Source organism: Sander vitreus, chromosome 21, assembly GCF_031162955.1.
Source record: "Sander vitreus isolate 19-12246 chromosome 21, sanVit1, whole genome shotgun sequence".
NCBI lineage: Eukaryota > Metazoa > Chordata > Actinopteri > Perciformes > Percidae > Sander > Sander vitreus.
Window position 1 is genome coordinate 25,635,837 of NC_135875.1, and position 14,147 is coordinate 25,649,983.

At 42.4% G+C, this 14,147-nt stretch overlaps 1 protein-coding gene across 2 annotated transcripts in view; it reads right to left on the minus strand.

The window, feature by feature from the left end:
* Positions 1-629: 629 nt before the first annotated feature.
* The window catches only part of tmem94 (transmembrane protein 94), a 56,693-nt gene continuing 43,175 nt past the window's right edge, over positions 630-14,147 (minus strand). For both annotated transcript variants that reach the window (XM_078278442.1, XM_078278441.1), the window contains 5 exons: positions 12,079-12,242; positions 10,322-10,416; positions 10,110-10,203; positions 6,742-6,912; positions 630-5,048 (listed from right to left, as the gene is read on the minus strand). In XM_078278442.1, coding sequence (XP_078134568.1) covers positions 4,976-5,048; positions 6,742-6,912; positions 10,110-10,203; positions 10,322-10,416; positions 12,079-12,242 — 597 coding nt within the window. In that variant the 3' untranslated portion in view covers positions 630-4,975. The remainder of the gene's footprint in view (positions 5,049-6,741; positions 6,913-10,109; positions 10,204-10,321; positions 10,417-12,078; positions 12,243-14,147) is intronic.

Sequence of the window (14,147 nt, forward strand, 5' to 3'; positions counted from 1 at the left end):
AATTTACTTAGATGTATTTATGGAACGTGACTTCAATTTAACATTTATTTTGAAAGGTCAACCGGAACTCTACTTCTTTGTTCTACCTTGACACGCTTGTCCCAATCACGCGTGGGACGTAAACATCCACCCGGTGAGAATGTCGGCTGTGATTGGTTTAAGTGTACACTACACTAGACTCGCCCCTTTCTCGTGAAGTTTTATCCGAGTCACCCATGAGTATGTTATGGTAATATAAACCTAGAATAACCGCTGTGTGTGTGTGTGTGTGTGTGTGTGTGTGTGTGTGTGTGTGGATGCATGCATCTATATGCCTAATGATGAATGAGAGAGGGAGGCTTTAGCTCAGCAGCTCCATTTAAAGACCTACAATAGTCTCCCAGTACTGAGGTAATTTCAGATCCATGGACGAAGATAGACACAGTAGACCTGTGTGTGTGTGTGTGTGTGTGTGTGTGTGTGTGTGTGTGTGTGTGTGTGATGAAAACACAAATGTGTCACTGGTATTGAGACTTACTCTTCCTCAAAAATTATAGAATTTGCATTTTGCCAAGTTGATGAATGTATTTTTCATTCATTCCTTCTTGGAACTAAATTGCTGTGTGCAATAATACTTCAACAAAACGATCTCATAAATAAAAGAGCGTCTTTATTAACATGGCATAATCAATACACAAACATTTGTCAAAAGTCCTGAACATACACTTTTAAAAAATACAAAATATACATTTACGTATCTTGTGAACAACTGTATCACAGTCCACCCCCTCCCCCCCCCCCACCTTACAAATCAACTGACAGAGGCTTCAAGCTCAGAGCACGTTGCGTGATAATGTTCTCAAAATGCCGAGTGTCAACCGGTTGTACCAGAGGCCTGGTAACATACAGCACGAGTCCATGCTTGGCAGAGTCCATTTGTGTTATGAACAAAACAGTCGAACTATAGATTACATGTACATTGATCAAGACAGAGCATTCACTGGATTGTATTCATGCAGCATAGTCCATATGTGTGTTATGATATAAAACACAAGTATGAAACGGGGCCAATAAAAATAAAACCGTAAATGCTTTCCTGCATTGTGACGTTTGTCTCAAAACCATCTTCAGTAGTTTCATGCTGACTATTTTTGTCGAGTCAGAAAGTGATCACGACTAGTGCCTTTGTTTCGAACGGGGGATGAGTGATGTGGGAAAAAAAAGTCCTCTATCATAATTGTTTCTTAAAAAAAGATTCTAAAAATGGAGTAAAAATTGTAACGCAATATGTAAATGTGACTTAATTCCCACATAAATAAAATCTGGGGGAGATCCTATATTACTGTATATTTATTTTTTTATATCACAATATAAATATCAAGATGTACTTAATTTTCTGGAAAATTAATTGGCTCATTTTTGCCCCAGGACCTCCTAGCAGTTAATCCAGCACTGACAAGAATGACTTTCATGAAAGTGACATGAAAGCGCGGTATTTCGCTCTGAAGTCATGTGTTACCGACCAATGCCATCATCCCACTTGTATACAGCAGCAATATTAATATTATGTCCATCTGAAAGAATGACAGCACCACGAAGAAGGCTGGTCTGACTGAAAAAGACCATCAGTGATGCAGACGTCTGCTGCTGATGCTGCACATTAACTGTAGGAGTCCAAAAGGCCTGGACATAGCAGATTAATGGGGACACTTGAGGATGACCAGGAATGAAATCCAAATCTCTGGATTATGATAGTCAGCAGATCAAATGATGAAATCTGGTCTAACTATTCATTTTCTATACTTTAAAACAAACAGTACCCTGAGCTCCTGTCTGTCGAGGTGTTGCGAGCTGAAACAGCCAGGCAGGCTGAGAAGAAAAGGCAACTGAATGTCATGAAGCACCTTTCAGAAGACTCTGGTATGTTAACACACCAGAATATTCATCATTATATATATATATATATATATATATATATATATATATATATATATATATATATATATATATATTTTTTTCAGTAAAAATCCATCGCTTAGGGAGTGACTGCACAGCTGCGTGAGTTCAAAGTGGCATGCTGGCACATTCTTCAGTTAGATAGTAGTATACATTTAAATGTAGACGTGTGTACAAAATGTGACCGATCCAACTGAATCAACGGGATCGGCTTAGCTCAGGAATTTAGTATAACAACAAAGAACATTTGTTGCGAAACGCAATAAAATATTGAGGAACGTCGTCTTGCAGGCTATCACAGTGAATATTACATGTGGCTCAACGGTTGAATGACAGAATGGTTCAGAAAGCGAGCAAAGAAAAGTGTCTGTCACATTTTTTTCAGAGGTAGTGTTACACCCTATTCTGTAGATGCCAAGTACTGGCCACACACCCTGTTACATATGGAGCCCAATGGAGTGTTTAATATTAAATAAATAAAAAGGCAGAATGAAATAACCATGAATAAATTCTGTAAAATATATAAATGAAGCAACAATTTGTGAATAATAAAAAAACAAAACAATTATTATTTCTATGTTAACCGTTTCATTTGAAATGGCCCTATTCAAAAGTCTGTTGTTAGTCCATAATGGCATTTACCCTAATAGTATTCTTATTTCATGTCAAGTTTTTATTCTTTTTGGTCACTTTTGGTCGATGTGAGTCGAGTGCAGATGTGAGTTGCGCATGCGTCACTTTGCGACAATGACGCGGCGACATCTACACGCGTTGAGCAGGTGTTGGAGGCTTGTTCAAGCTATACAGATATAATGTTTGGATAATAATCTTTGAATAATATTTACATAATTAAAGACATTACTTTATTAGCACAAGCAGCATATGAGAACATTGTATACTTGCAACCAATTCAAAACGTTACATTCCAGACAAGTACGGTGGTGTTTCGGTAAAAAGAGAAGCTGGAGGATGCGGGCATCGATCCCGCTACCTCTCGCTGTATCCCGTCAACTTCGCTAAAGTAAGCCCAAAGTAAGCCATTAGTAACATTAGCCAATCACGTTTCTCCCCTGTGACTTACTTTTGACCAATCGCGTTCTTCCCCTGTGGCTTACTTTTCAGCGTTCGGATCCCTTGGCGTTATGCCGTAAACCGTTTAAATCTCGGCATGCGCAACTCACATCTGCACTCGACTCACATCGGGTAGTGACAGTGTTGTCACAATCCGCTCACCTTTTAGGTACCCCCCTGCCGCTTAAACTAGCAAACTCAACAACTGCTACCAAATGATGCCCGTTAGCTTCTGTTAGCTACAGCACCAACAATGTCAAAGTGAATCAATTTACTAGCTGCTGCTGTAAAAACAAAAAACACAGTACACAGAAACTAAACCTCTTTAGCCTCTTCAGCTCTTAAGCTGCTCATGCTACCTAGCTAGCTGGCTAACCAGCAAGGACTTCGTGTGAGGTTAGATTATTGGTCAGCTAGCTGCTGCCATTCTGTACTATTTCTGAGGAACATCTTTCGAACTAAAATGTGGCAGAAGTTACTTTGAATTAACTAACGGCTAATGTTCGCTGCTGCCGTTAGCACCGTCTCATGCACAGTAATAAAACAAAGCTCACAACCCCACCTAGCTAGTTAGCCAACTAGGTAAGTAGCATGTGCAGCTAAATAAATAAAAGGAGATGGTAGTTAATGTGTCTGTGTACTGTTATTTTACAGCAACAGCTAGATTTTATTTTTTTACAGCAGCAGCTAGATAGTTTATTCAGAATTACTTTGTTGTTGCTTTAGCTAACAGGAGCTAACTGGCTACATCTGGTAGCTGTTGTTGAGCTTGCTAGCTTAAAGGAGAATTCCGGTCGATTCCAACCCGTAGCTCTGTTGTGTGTAAATGTGGAGCGCTGTCAGTAGTGAGAAAAACTAAAACAATCGGTGCTGCCTACACCGTGTTATCCTCCTGCTAGCATTAGCACCCAACAGGTTTAAACAGGGCAAGTTTTAAACAGGTTTTTAGCCTCTAAACATGCCGTGTCATTACAAGTGCCTACCCATGTGAAGTAATTCCTTCTGAGGGAACACAGTGAATCTGACTGGAATATTAGATTGTATGAGTTCGACAATCGACTAGTGTGGACTTGACCGGAAAACAGGAAATAAACAGAGGTATGTGCACTGGCTGGATTAACACAACTTTTATGCCTTTCTGTCACATCTACTGCAGTCAGATTCACTTGGAATGACATTTCGAGCATGTTTAGAGGCTTAAAACACGTTTAAAACTTGCCCTGTTTAAGCCTGTTGGGTGCTAACGCTAGCAGGGGGGTAACACGGTGTAGGCAGCACAGATTGTTTTAGTTTTTTTTGCTACTGACAGCACTCCACATTTCCAAACAACAGAGCTACGGGTTGGAATCGACCGGAATTGTCCTTTAAGAGACCGGGGGCCTTGTTTATTTCATATTGAATACTTTGAGGCTCCGCAGTTACTATGTGCTTTTCCTGTGAATGAAGGCTGGACTGCTCAAATGATAGGACAATTTTATTTGTGTCTCATTAGGTGAAAAAAAAAAAAGGAACTTCACTAAAACATCCTTTGTTTGTGGGCCTGGGGTGTTCCTGGAGATGAGGGTCTCTCAGAGATGGAGAACAGAAGTGTTCGTGAGAAAGCATAAACCTCTTTAGAAAACATTCCTCATGCCGTTAAAATGAACAAAACCAGACAGACAATTAATATTTGCCTATTTTTGGCTCTTTTCTATTAAATGGAAATGAATGCTTTGGAATTGACCCTGCCCTTCAGATAACTGATAGGGTATCAACTGTTAAAAGAAAACAGACCCAGGAGCTTAAACATTTGTGTCATAAAGCTCCCACGGTGACATCTGGTTGATATCTGCTCCAGCTGATGGTTGCTGTGCTGTTGGGTTGAAGTGTTAACAAAGGGTTCTGCAGGGTTTGCACCCTGCCCTACCCTGGTTCCAGAACCAATGGTTCCCAGTATTGCCACGTCACCAGTTCCCTCAGAGGGAACGCATCAGAATGGAGAATTCATCCCCAGCTTTGTTTCAAACTGCAGCTTCTGTCTCTTCTGGTAGCGAACTCGCACCCTGAAAGTGACAAGAGGTGACATATCGGAGGTCACGATCAAGACAGGGATACAATCTGCTGCATTTTTCCTGCTTCACAGTACATTCCCGTTCTGCCTAACATGAGAGCAAATCAAAAGACTGGTCTGATTACTAAATAATCCTGAATAATCCACACTGATCCCCTGCTTCTTTCTGCTATTTGTTGCTCAAGAATCTCCCACGAGTCCAAGTCATTGAGTGAACGGGTTCAACCCATTTCCAATATTCCACTTTAATTCCTCGTTTCCATCCCTATTCACCCATCTAGAACTGCTTAAGGCCAATTTATGCTTCTGCGTTAAATCGACGACGTGGGTACGTGGAGATAATGACCCTACGCTGTAGCCTGACGTGCACCTCTCCAGAAATGTAACTCCCAATTTCCACCAACTGCGGAACGTCTGCGGATCCGCTCCAGAACGGCGGCGGAGTCAATAGGTTTCCATTAAAGTCAATGTGTGGATTTCCACTGACTGCGGAACGGCTGTCTCCGTCCCAGCTCCGGCGATACGGAGCAGATACGCAGAGCTTCTATTTTTACCGGATGCCGGAGAGCTCCGCAGCAATTCAGCACAGGGCAGATAGTGCGGGACAGGAAGTCGAGCACAGAAACAAAATAAAACATCTGGTTAATTCTTAAAATAAAATACACCGTGCTCACGACAGATCATATTTCCCTGCACTACACCTCGAAAACGTTGTTGAAATTCGCCGTAACTACACTTCGCGGTGACGCACGTCACTCGGCCGTGGCGTGGTAGCGTTGCATTTCACCGGCCGCGTCTGCGCTGTGTTCCGGAGGCGCCGCAACCACCGCGAGCAATCGCAGCCATTCAAGTCAATGCTTGATATGCCACCAGCCGTGCCACAGATCCTTTTTCTCAGGACAACGCCAGAAACTGCAGGACTGCTTGGAGTGGAAGGTAGATACTAGTTTAATGCTATAGTGCGTAGTTTCTGCTGCCCCCATGAGGAATTCTACGTAATGACAACAAAACTGTCGGCGCGTCCACATGATACAAGCCGTCCGTGAACGTGCACCCCACCCCTCCTCCACGCAGTTGCTAGTAGCCAAGGAGGACACGGAGGATTAAAAATACATGATGGACTCTTCAGAAGAGGTCATTATCTTCACTCGAGTTTCTGCGCGGGAAAGTTGCCGGACGCCACGATCTTCTGAACATAGTCACACTGAGAAATCCAGAGAGAGTTGTGTGGAGCTGATAGTCTTAATTAGCTTTGTAGCAACTCATTTGGCAATGGCTTGAATGTAACGGACGTTCATTAATATCAAAAAGTTACGCACTAAAGCTTTAATAAACGTGATTGTAGAGACAATATAATCTGTGAGTCGGGCAGGCAAGACGCTCCACTTCTGAGACACTACCGGTGTGGTATGGCGCGTGGCGGAGGACGGAACACAATCGGAACGCAGAACAGACGCGCCCAGTGGAAGAGCGGGTTCACTCGCTCTACCACACACTCCCCACGCACACAACCATGCCGGCCCTGCTATTCTCTTAAAGAGCTCAACACACACACAAACACACACCAACGCACAAGTATAAACTTTAGGCCACTTGCGTAGGCTACGGAGAAAGCTCTGCGTGGAGCCTCCGCACAACATATATCAGACTTTAGTTGCTTCAGTTCTCCGTGTCTGGTTTCCTACCGTATCTCGTGTAGCTTCACCACTTCGTTGACCACCACCACCAGAAGTGGGGACAGAGAGACCAGCAGCCAGGCCAGCAGGGGTATGTCACCCAGGTTAAAGGTCAGGAGGCTGCTCTGGTCGCGCCACAACTGGTAATCCACTGTGGCCTGAACAACCTGACTGAGCAGACTGCAGGGGAGAAAAGACAGTGAGGGTTGAGGCGAGGTTATTTGATTTATAGTATATTAGTTTTTTTTGTATATGTGTATGTTGTATTGTATATATTTTATATTCTATTTTATTTGACTCTATTTTATAACATCGTCGCTGTCGGGCAGAAACTTCATATCTCCATATTTCGTCATTTAAATTTTCTTTTCTTCAGCCGTCTGTTTGAGGGTTTAATAAATATTTAAAACATGAAGAGGCAATCTCGTCTGACTTCGTCTGAGGTAAACGGCTCAATGAAAGGTTTTCAAATTAGCTTTTTTTATTTAATTTTACTGAAAAACAACGGTTTTGGACATACAAGGTTTTCACCCGACAGCGACACTATTCTATTTTATTCATTTATGTTTAGTCTTAGATTCTCATTTGTTTTACCTGTGTTTCTTTTTATACATTAATAGCATTGTAGGACGAGACTGAGAACTAAGTATTTTATTGCCAACGACTGTTTCACTGTATTGTTGTATATTGACAAATAAAGGTCCTCCTCTGTGGTGACTACTGTAAGATTATTAGTATAATTACACAGTTCGCGTTACATATCTAGCAGGAATGTCCACGTGCATCTATTTGCGTTGCAAAGGCAGCGTGTTGGCACATGAAATTGCACTGAATTGCGTAAAATGTTGAGCCAGGTTCAGGTTTTGTGTTGGAGCCCTCTGTGTCATCACTGCATCATCACAGTGGTCTTATTGAAATTAATAAGGAGGTTGCAAATTCATAGCTGCATGTTAAGGGCTTTTAGTGTAGCTATGGAGCTAGTCTATATCCATGACACTCCACTTCCAGGATTGCTCCGGTGCTGCCGGAAATTCCGCCGGATGTCCCCGTTTTCGGCCGGATGTCCGTCACCTTCCTCTTTCTTTGTGTTGGCGTTCTAACCTCTGGTGGATTTGTGAGGACTATGGTTAACTGGTCCTCAGATCTCTGCAGGGTAAATCCAGACAGCTAGCTAGACTATCTTTCCAATCTGAGTTTTCTGTTGCACGACTAAAACTACTTTTGAAAGTACACATGTTCCACCAAAACACTGGCACTGTCAAGACGATTGTGATTGGTTTAAAGAAATGCCAATAAACCAGAGCATGTTTGGCTCCCATCCCAGAATGCTGTGTGGACGAGCCAGACCTTCCTCCGCAGCACTGTGGAGGAAGGTCTGGCAATGCGAGACTACTATGGAGCTAAAGTACATACTCCATATCGATACCCTAGTTAATGTGTACCTCCTGAAAATATTTAACTGTTGCCCGTTTGAGTTTTCTCCTACAAGTTTCTGATGCTGGTAGAGATCGTTGAGAGTGAAGACAACATAAAGCAAGTTGAAAAAAGGTTCACATATCACATTTTGCGCTGCATCTGTGCTAGGGATGTCACGAGAACCGATACTACAGATAACTTCCGGTTCTAAAATTACAAGCACCGTAGGCACCCTTTGCGATGATGCCAGTGTTAGCAGCATCGGTGCTGCGCCTCTTCCGGAACTGATGGGGGCAGTATACGCTTCAGAGTGTTCCAGTCGATCAATTCAGAAGGAAGTCACGAACAAGTGGCCAAAGTCACGTCCTTCTACTTCCGGTACATAGAGTCAACTCTACCGGACCTAAAAAACGGCATGTTCACCTCAAACTCACGGTCCCCTCTTTCCGATTTAGCTACAGCGCCCCCTCTCTTGGCTTCAAATAACTCACCGTTGTCGGCTACGGCCGCTGAACAGGCTACACGTTGTAAACAGCCATGGCTCGCTTGCCTGCTCCTCAGGTAACGTTAGCTGTTAGCCGCAGGGTTAGCATGGCGGCGTTAGCCACGGTTAGCCAGGACCAGTCAGGATCACTTTACTGGCTGCATCTCAATTGTTTTTGCGAGTAACCAACTCGGGTACTCTAGCTATATAATTCAGTGTGAGTACACACATGTTGAAATGATGAAATGCCCGTCCGTTGTAGCCGTGATAAATTAGCCTGAAGCTAATGCTTAGCTACCATTTCGGGAGGAAATTAGCCATCTCGGCGTCCTTTTGGACTCTAAGCTGCCAATATTTACCCGGGGTTTGTAACGTCTCTGGTCACACAACTGTTACAAACACTGTTGTTGTTTTTGCACAGTACCTTTAGAAAATATGCCTGCAAGTCTGGAATGTGTCTGGGGACACTAGTTGCTGCACTATGACCATTCATTGCACTTATTATGTTGTTCTATGCTCTACTGCACGTTTTGTATGTCTTATGACATTTTGATATTTTTCAAAATATTTTAATAAAGAAGTTCATGTTTCAAGTTAAAGGGATACTTCACCAATTTAGCATTAAGCTTTGTATCAGCAGAAACCCGGTAGTATTTTTGAATGACCGTGCTTCCCTCCCTCATGTCCCCCTGAGACGAGAGAACCCACGTATTGTGGGTCTGGAAAAAAGCCTCTGATGACGCAAAAATCGTCGTTTTCCGTCATCAGAGGCATTTTTGCCCAGAGGCTATGGACTACAGCCAGTAGTAGGAGCTACTTCCGCATGTTTTCAACCCGCCCATAGGGGGTTGGACTGTTGGCTTTCCTCGAATATTCCCGAGGCAAAACGAAGGTCAGCCATCTTGAAGCATCGCTAACAGCTAACTCGTCTTTTCAACAGAAAACTTTTACAACAATTATGTGCATTCAAACTACCGCACGCGTGTACCACAGGGATATATTGGTACAGATCGGAGAATATGCAGGACACTTTATTACAGACGGAATACTCCACACACTACGCGAGTTTCGCCCGCCAGGTATGGAGACCAGCGGTGCTGCTCGATGCATCTGGCCGGTAAAGGAACATCATCAGCGGGGAACGTTGAGCAAGTGTGCCGGTGGAAAGCTAACGCTAGCCGGCCACCTGTTCCATCAATCCTGCTTGCAAGTGTCCGCTCATTAGACAACAAACTGGACTACATCCAACTTCAACAAAACTCCCAACGCGAGTTCAGAGACTGCTGTGTTTTTGTTGTTGTGGAAACATGGCTGTATCGGACTATCCAGCCTGCTGCTCTGTCGCCGGGTAAGACTAGCTAGTGGAGGTGGGCTGTGTTAACATGGACTGCCTGGTGCAGGAATGGGGTGCTTGTGATATATAGGCACAGATAAACTCTAAATCTGTAGAGCATACAAATGACCAATGATCACTTACACCACAGGAACAGTGAGACACCACCAGGTATTGCTGAGGGGACTCTTTCTCCACAGAGGCTGAGAGCGGTGCACATAGCTGAGGGAGATCACCACTGAGAAGATGAGACCAACGTCACACAGAAAAAAGGGATTCATTTGAATAACAGTAAAAACATGGGTGACGTGGACCATCATTTATGCTGCATACTGTATGTCAGAGTGGATTCCTACCCGTGTGTAAGACAAGGAACCCTGCCATGACCTTTTGAGTCAGCAGCAGGCCATTGGACAGCTCACTGAACCAGTGAGGAGAGTCAACCGAAGAGCTGCAGAACAATTGATTTAATGGATTAATGAAGTCTGGATTTTCTCCACTATGTCTTCTCTGGTGTTTGGTGTTTTAAGCCCCCAACATCGTCTTCCAGGCAGCGCTGCTGCTGCTGCTAGGGTTAGGATTAAGGTTAGGTGCTTTGAAGTCGAAGGTCGCAGCGCTGCCTTGAAGACGATGTTGGGGGCTTAAAACACCATTGAGCGTCTTCTCCATTAGATGTGACTTTCAGTGAGCTGTACACAACCATTTCATCATTTTCATAATCAAATCATCCTGAAATTAAGTGTGATACCATTAGAGCTGTGAGAATTCCAAACTGTTCTATACAATTGTCTGTTTCTGACAAATATTTTTTTTATTATATATATATATATATACATATGTATATATACACACACACACACACACACACACACACATACATACATACATACATACATACATATACACACGTGAAAAAATTAGGACACCCCTGCTAAAGCTGACTAAAAAGAGGAATAAAAAAATCATCTTTAGGAAATTGATCTTAATGCCTTAATTAAAAAAATGAGGAAAAATACAACCTTTAAGGACACCAATTTTCTTTGTGAATGAATAATGTATCGTAAATAAATAAATAAATAAATGTTCTTCCTTAAAATACAGGGGGCATAAATCAGTCCACCCCTATGTTAAATTCCCATAGAGGCAGGCAGATTATTATTTTGAAAGGCCAGTTATTTCATGGATCCAGGATACTATGCATCCTGATAAAGTTCCCTTGGCCTTTGGGATTAAAATAGCCCCCCCCCCCACATCATCACATCCCCTTCACCATACCTAGAGATTGGCATGGTTGTATTTCAGTTAGCCTAATAGCTGGTTTGATTTGCATTGAGAGATGATCTTATGGAAAGTACCCCATGCCAATCTCTAGGTATGGTGAAGGGGATGTGATGATGTGGGGGGGGGGCTATTTTAATTCCAAAGGCCAAGGGAACTTTATCAGGATGCATAGTATCCTGGATCCATGAAATAACTGGACTTTCAAAATAAAAGTCTGCCTGCCTCTATGGGAATTTAACATAGGGGTGTACCGACTTATGCCCCCTGTATTTTAAGGAAGAACATTTATTTACGATAAATTATTCATTCACAAAGAAAATTGGTGTCCTTAAAGGTTGGATTTTTCCTCATTTTTTAAAATTAAGGCATTAAGATCAATTGCCTAAAGATGATTTTTTTTATTCCTCTTTTTAGTCAACTTTAGCATGGGTGTCCTAATTTTTTCACATGACTGTGTGTATATATATATGTACACGTCCTATGAAGTAAACCACGTCTCTTTATTATCATAAACATTGTTACTAACTGTATCCCCCTTGTCATTTTCGTTGTTATGAACGTGTATAGGGTCAAGTGCCAATAACTAGCATAGCTGTAGCTCAACAGTCCAACCAATAATCACCTATATAATTATAATTTGGCAAATCTAAACAACATCAACAATTACCATCAACAGTCATACCTCTTAAGACCTTAGCTAATGTTAGCAATTAATTGCGGTTAAACAAAGACCGCAATCATGTAAAAATAAACTGACAATTAGACAATTATGTCATAATTGTTACAGGCCTATATACCATTAAATAAAGAAAAAATGGACTGCTTCTCCTACCTGGCTGAGAGTATATAAAGGCAGTTGACAGTGCTGTTATCAGCTAAAGTGGAGTTGCTGCTCCTGAGGCAGATCTCCTGCAGGGTGAACCCAAAGGCCAGCAGGTAGGCACACGCTGTCAGGCCAAACTTCAACAGGAAACAGCCAAGGAAGTAGTTCTGGGTCTGGTCAAAGAGGACAACATGATGAGTAAGTCAGACTAATTCAAATGACAGGCTTTCAGATTGTCCAGCCTCCTAGTCTATATCGACGACGATTCATTTACGGGATTGCTCCGGTGCCGCCAGATGTGCCTCATTTTCGGCCGGATGTCCGTCATCTTTAGCTTTCTTTGCGTTAGCATTCTAAACTCCAGTCGATTTATGGGTACTATGGTTAACTGCTCCTCAGATCTCCTAGACTGTCCAATCTGAGTTTTCTGTTGCACGACTATAACAACCTTGGAACATACACAATCTACAAAAACAAGTTCCTTCCTGAGGCTATTTTGCAGAGGCACCGTTATTGTGTCCGGCGAGACGATTGTAGTCGGTTTGAAGAAATGCCAACAAACACATTTTTCTCCCATCCAGGAATGCTGTGTGGACTAGCCAGACCCTCCTCCGCAGCGCTGGGGAGGAAGGTCTGGCAATGCGAGACTACCAGCCTCCAATCTATTTAGTCAAAGATCCATCAGTGGCATTAGCTTCTTATTCATTAACATCCAGTCAAATCCCTTGTTGTCCTTTGCATTAAAATTAATGTTAATGATTCCTCCTGATAGATTTGATTACTGTTGTTTATCAGCTGTGCTTTACACTGAGTATTGTTTTATATTATTGTAATTGCAACACCAAAGCAATAGACCTTTTTCCCAACAGATATTTTGACTTTGTCATAGTACAAAAAGAACAGGTGTTACTAATTAGCCTGGTTCTACCAGACTCTGGTCCATTTCATTTGTCCAGAGAGTCTGGCCACTCTCCATTGACAAGTGTTAACTTCCTTGAAGGCGGGTACTCTGTTGAAGTTTAAAACTATTGGATCTGCCCAGAGCCACTCTGGATCTGCCATAACCAATCGCTAACGTTTGGTCGTGACGTATGTCATGCGCAACAAGAGGGGAGACCGTCAAGGCTTATATTTAGCATTAGCATTGCTAGCGTTAGCCTTAGCCAACTCCTTCACCACCTAACGGAGCGAGCTGGAAAATCTAACTTTTCCCGAACCCCTGTGCAGAGGAGGGCCACAACATCATGGCCACCAACACAACTCAGCAAAGATTGTTCTTGCTCGGGCTTTAACTTCTGGATATTCGGCAGCGTTGCCACATTAGATACCCCTGTACACTAGGGGTGCATGATATATCGACTCAATATCTTTATCGCGATATCACATTGCGTAATATTACATCGAAAGTGTTGCGATAAGTATGCAATATTTAGTTTATTTTGTGGAGCGCTGCGTCCCGTCCGTTGGCTGTGTGGCTAAGTTGTGTTTGATTTAGAGCTTGAAACGCTATAATGATCATGTTTCATTGGCCAGTTACCGTGGTTACCGTGCCACTTGCACATGTTAGTGCACGTCAGCGCACGGGGCCACTACGTGACAAACCCTACGGAGCGGACCACGTGTGTTCATATTTCAACAGAGTGACAGTGTGAGTGAAGAAATAGAGAGAAACGGAACGAATCAGAGAAGCAAAAGAAAAGTTGTGTCCTGTTCTCTTTATTTATATATTTCATACTGTCCAACCAGTAGAACATGTCCTGTTCTCTTTATTTATATATTATATACTGTCCAACCAGTAGAACATGTCCTGTTCTCTTTATTTATATATTATCATACTGTCCAACCAGTAGAAACATGTCCTGTTCTCTTTATTTATATATTATCATACTGTCCAACCAGTAGAACATGTCCTGTTCTCTTTATTTATATATTTCATACTGTCCAACCAGTAGAACATGTCCTGTTCTCTTTATTTATATATTTATACTGTCCAACCAGTAAAACATGTCCTGTTCTCTTTATTTATATATTTCATACTGTCCAACCAGTAGAACATGTCCTGTTCTCTTTATGTATAT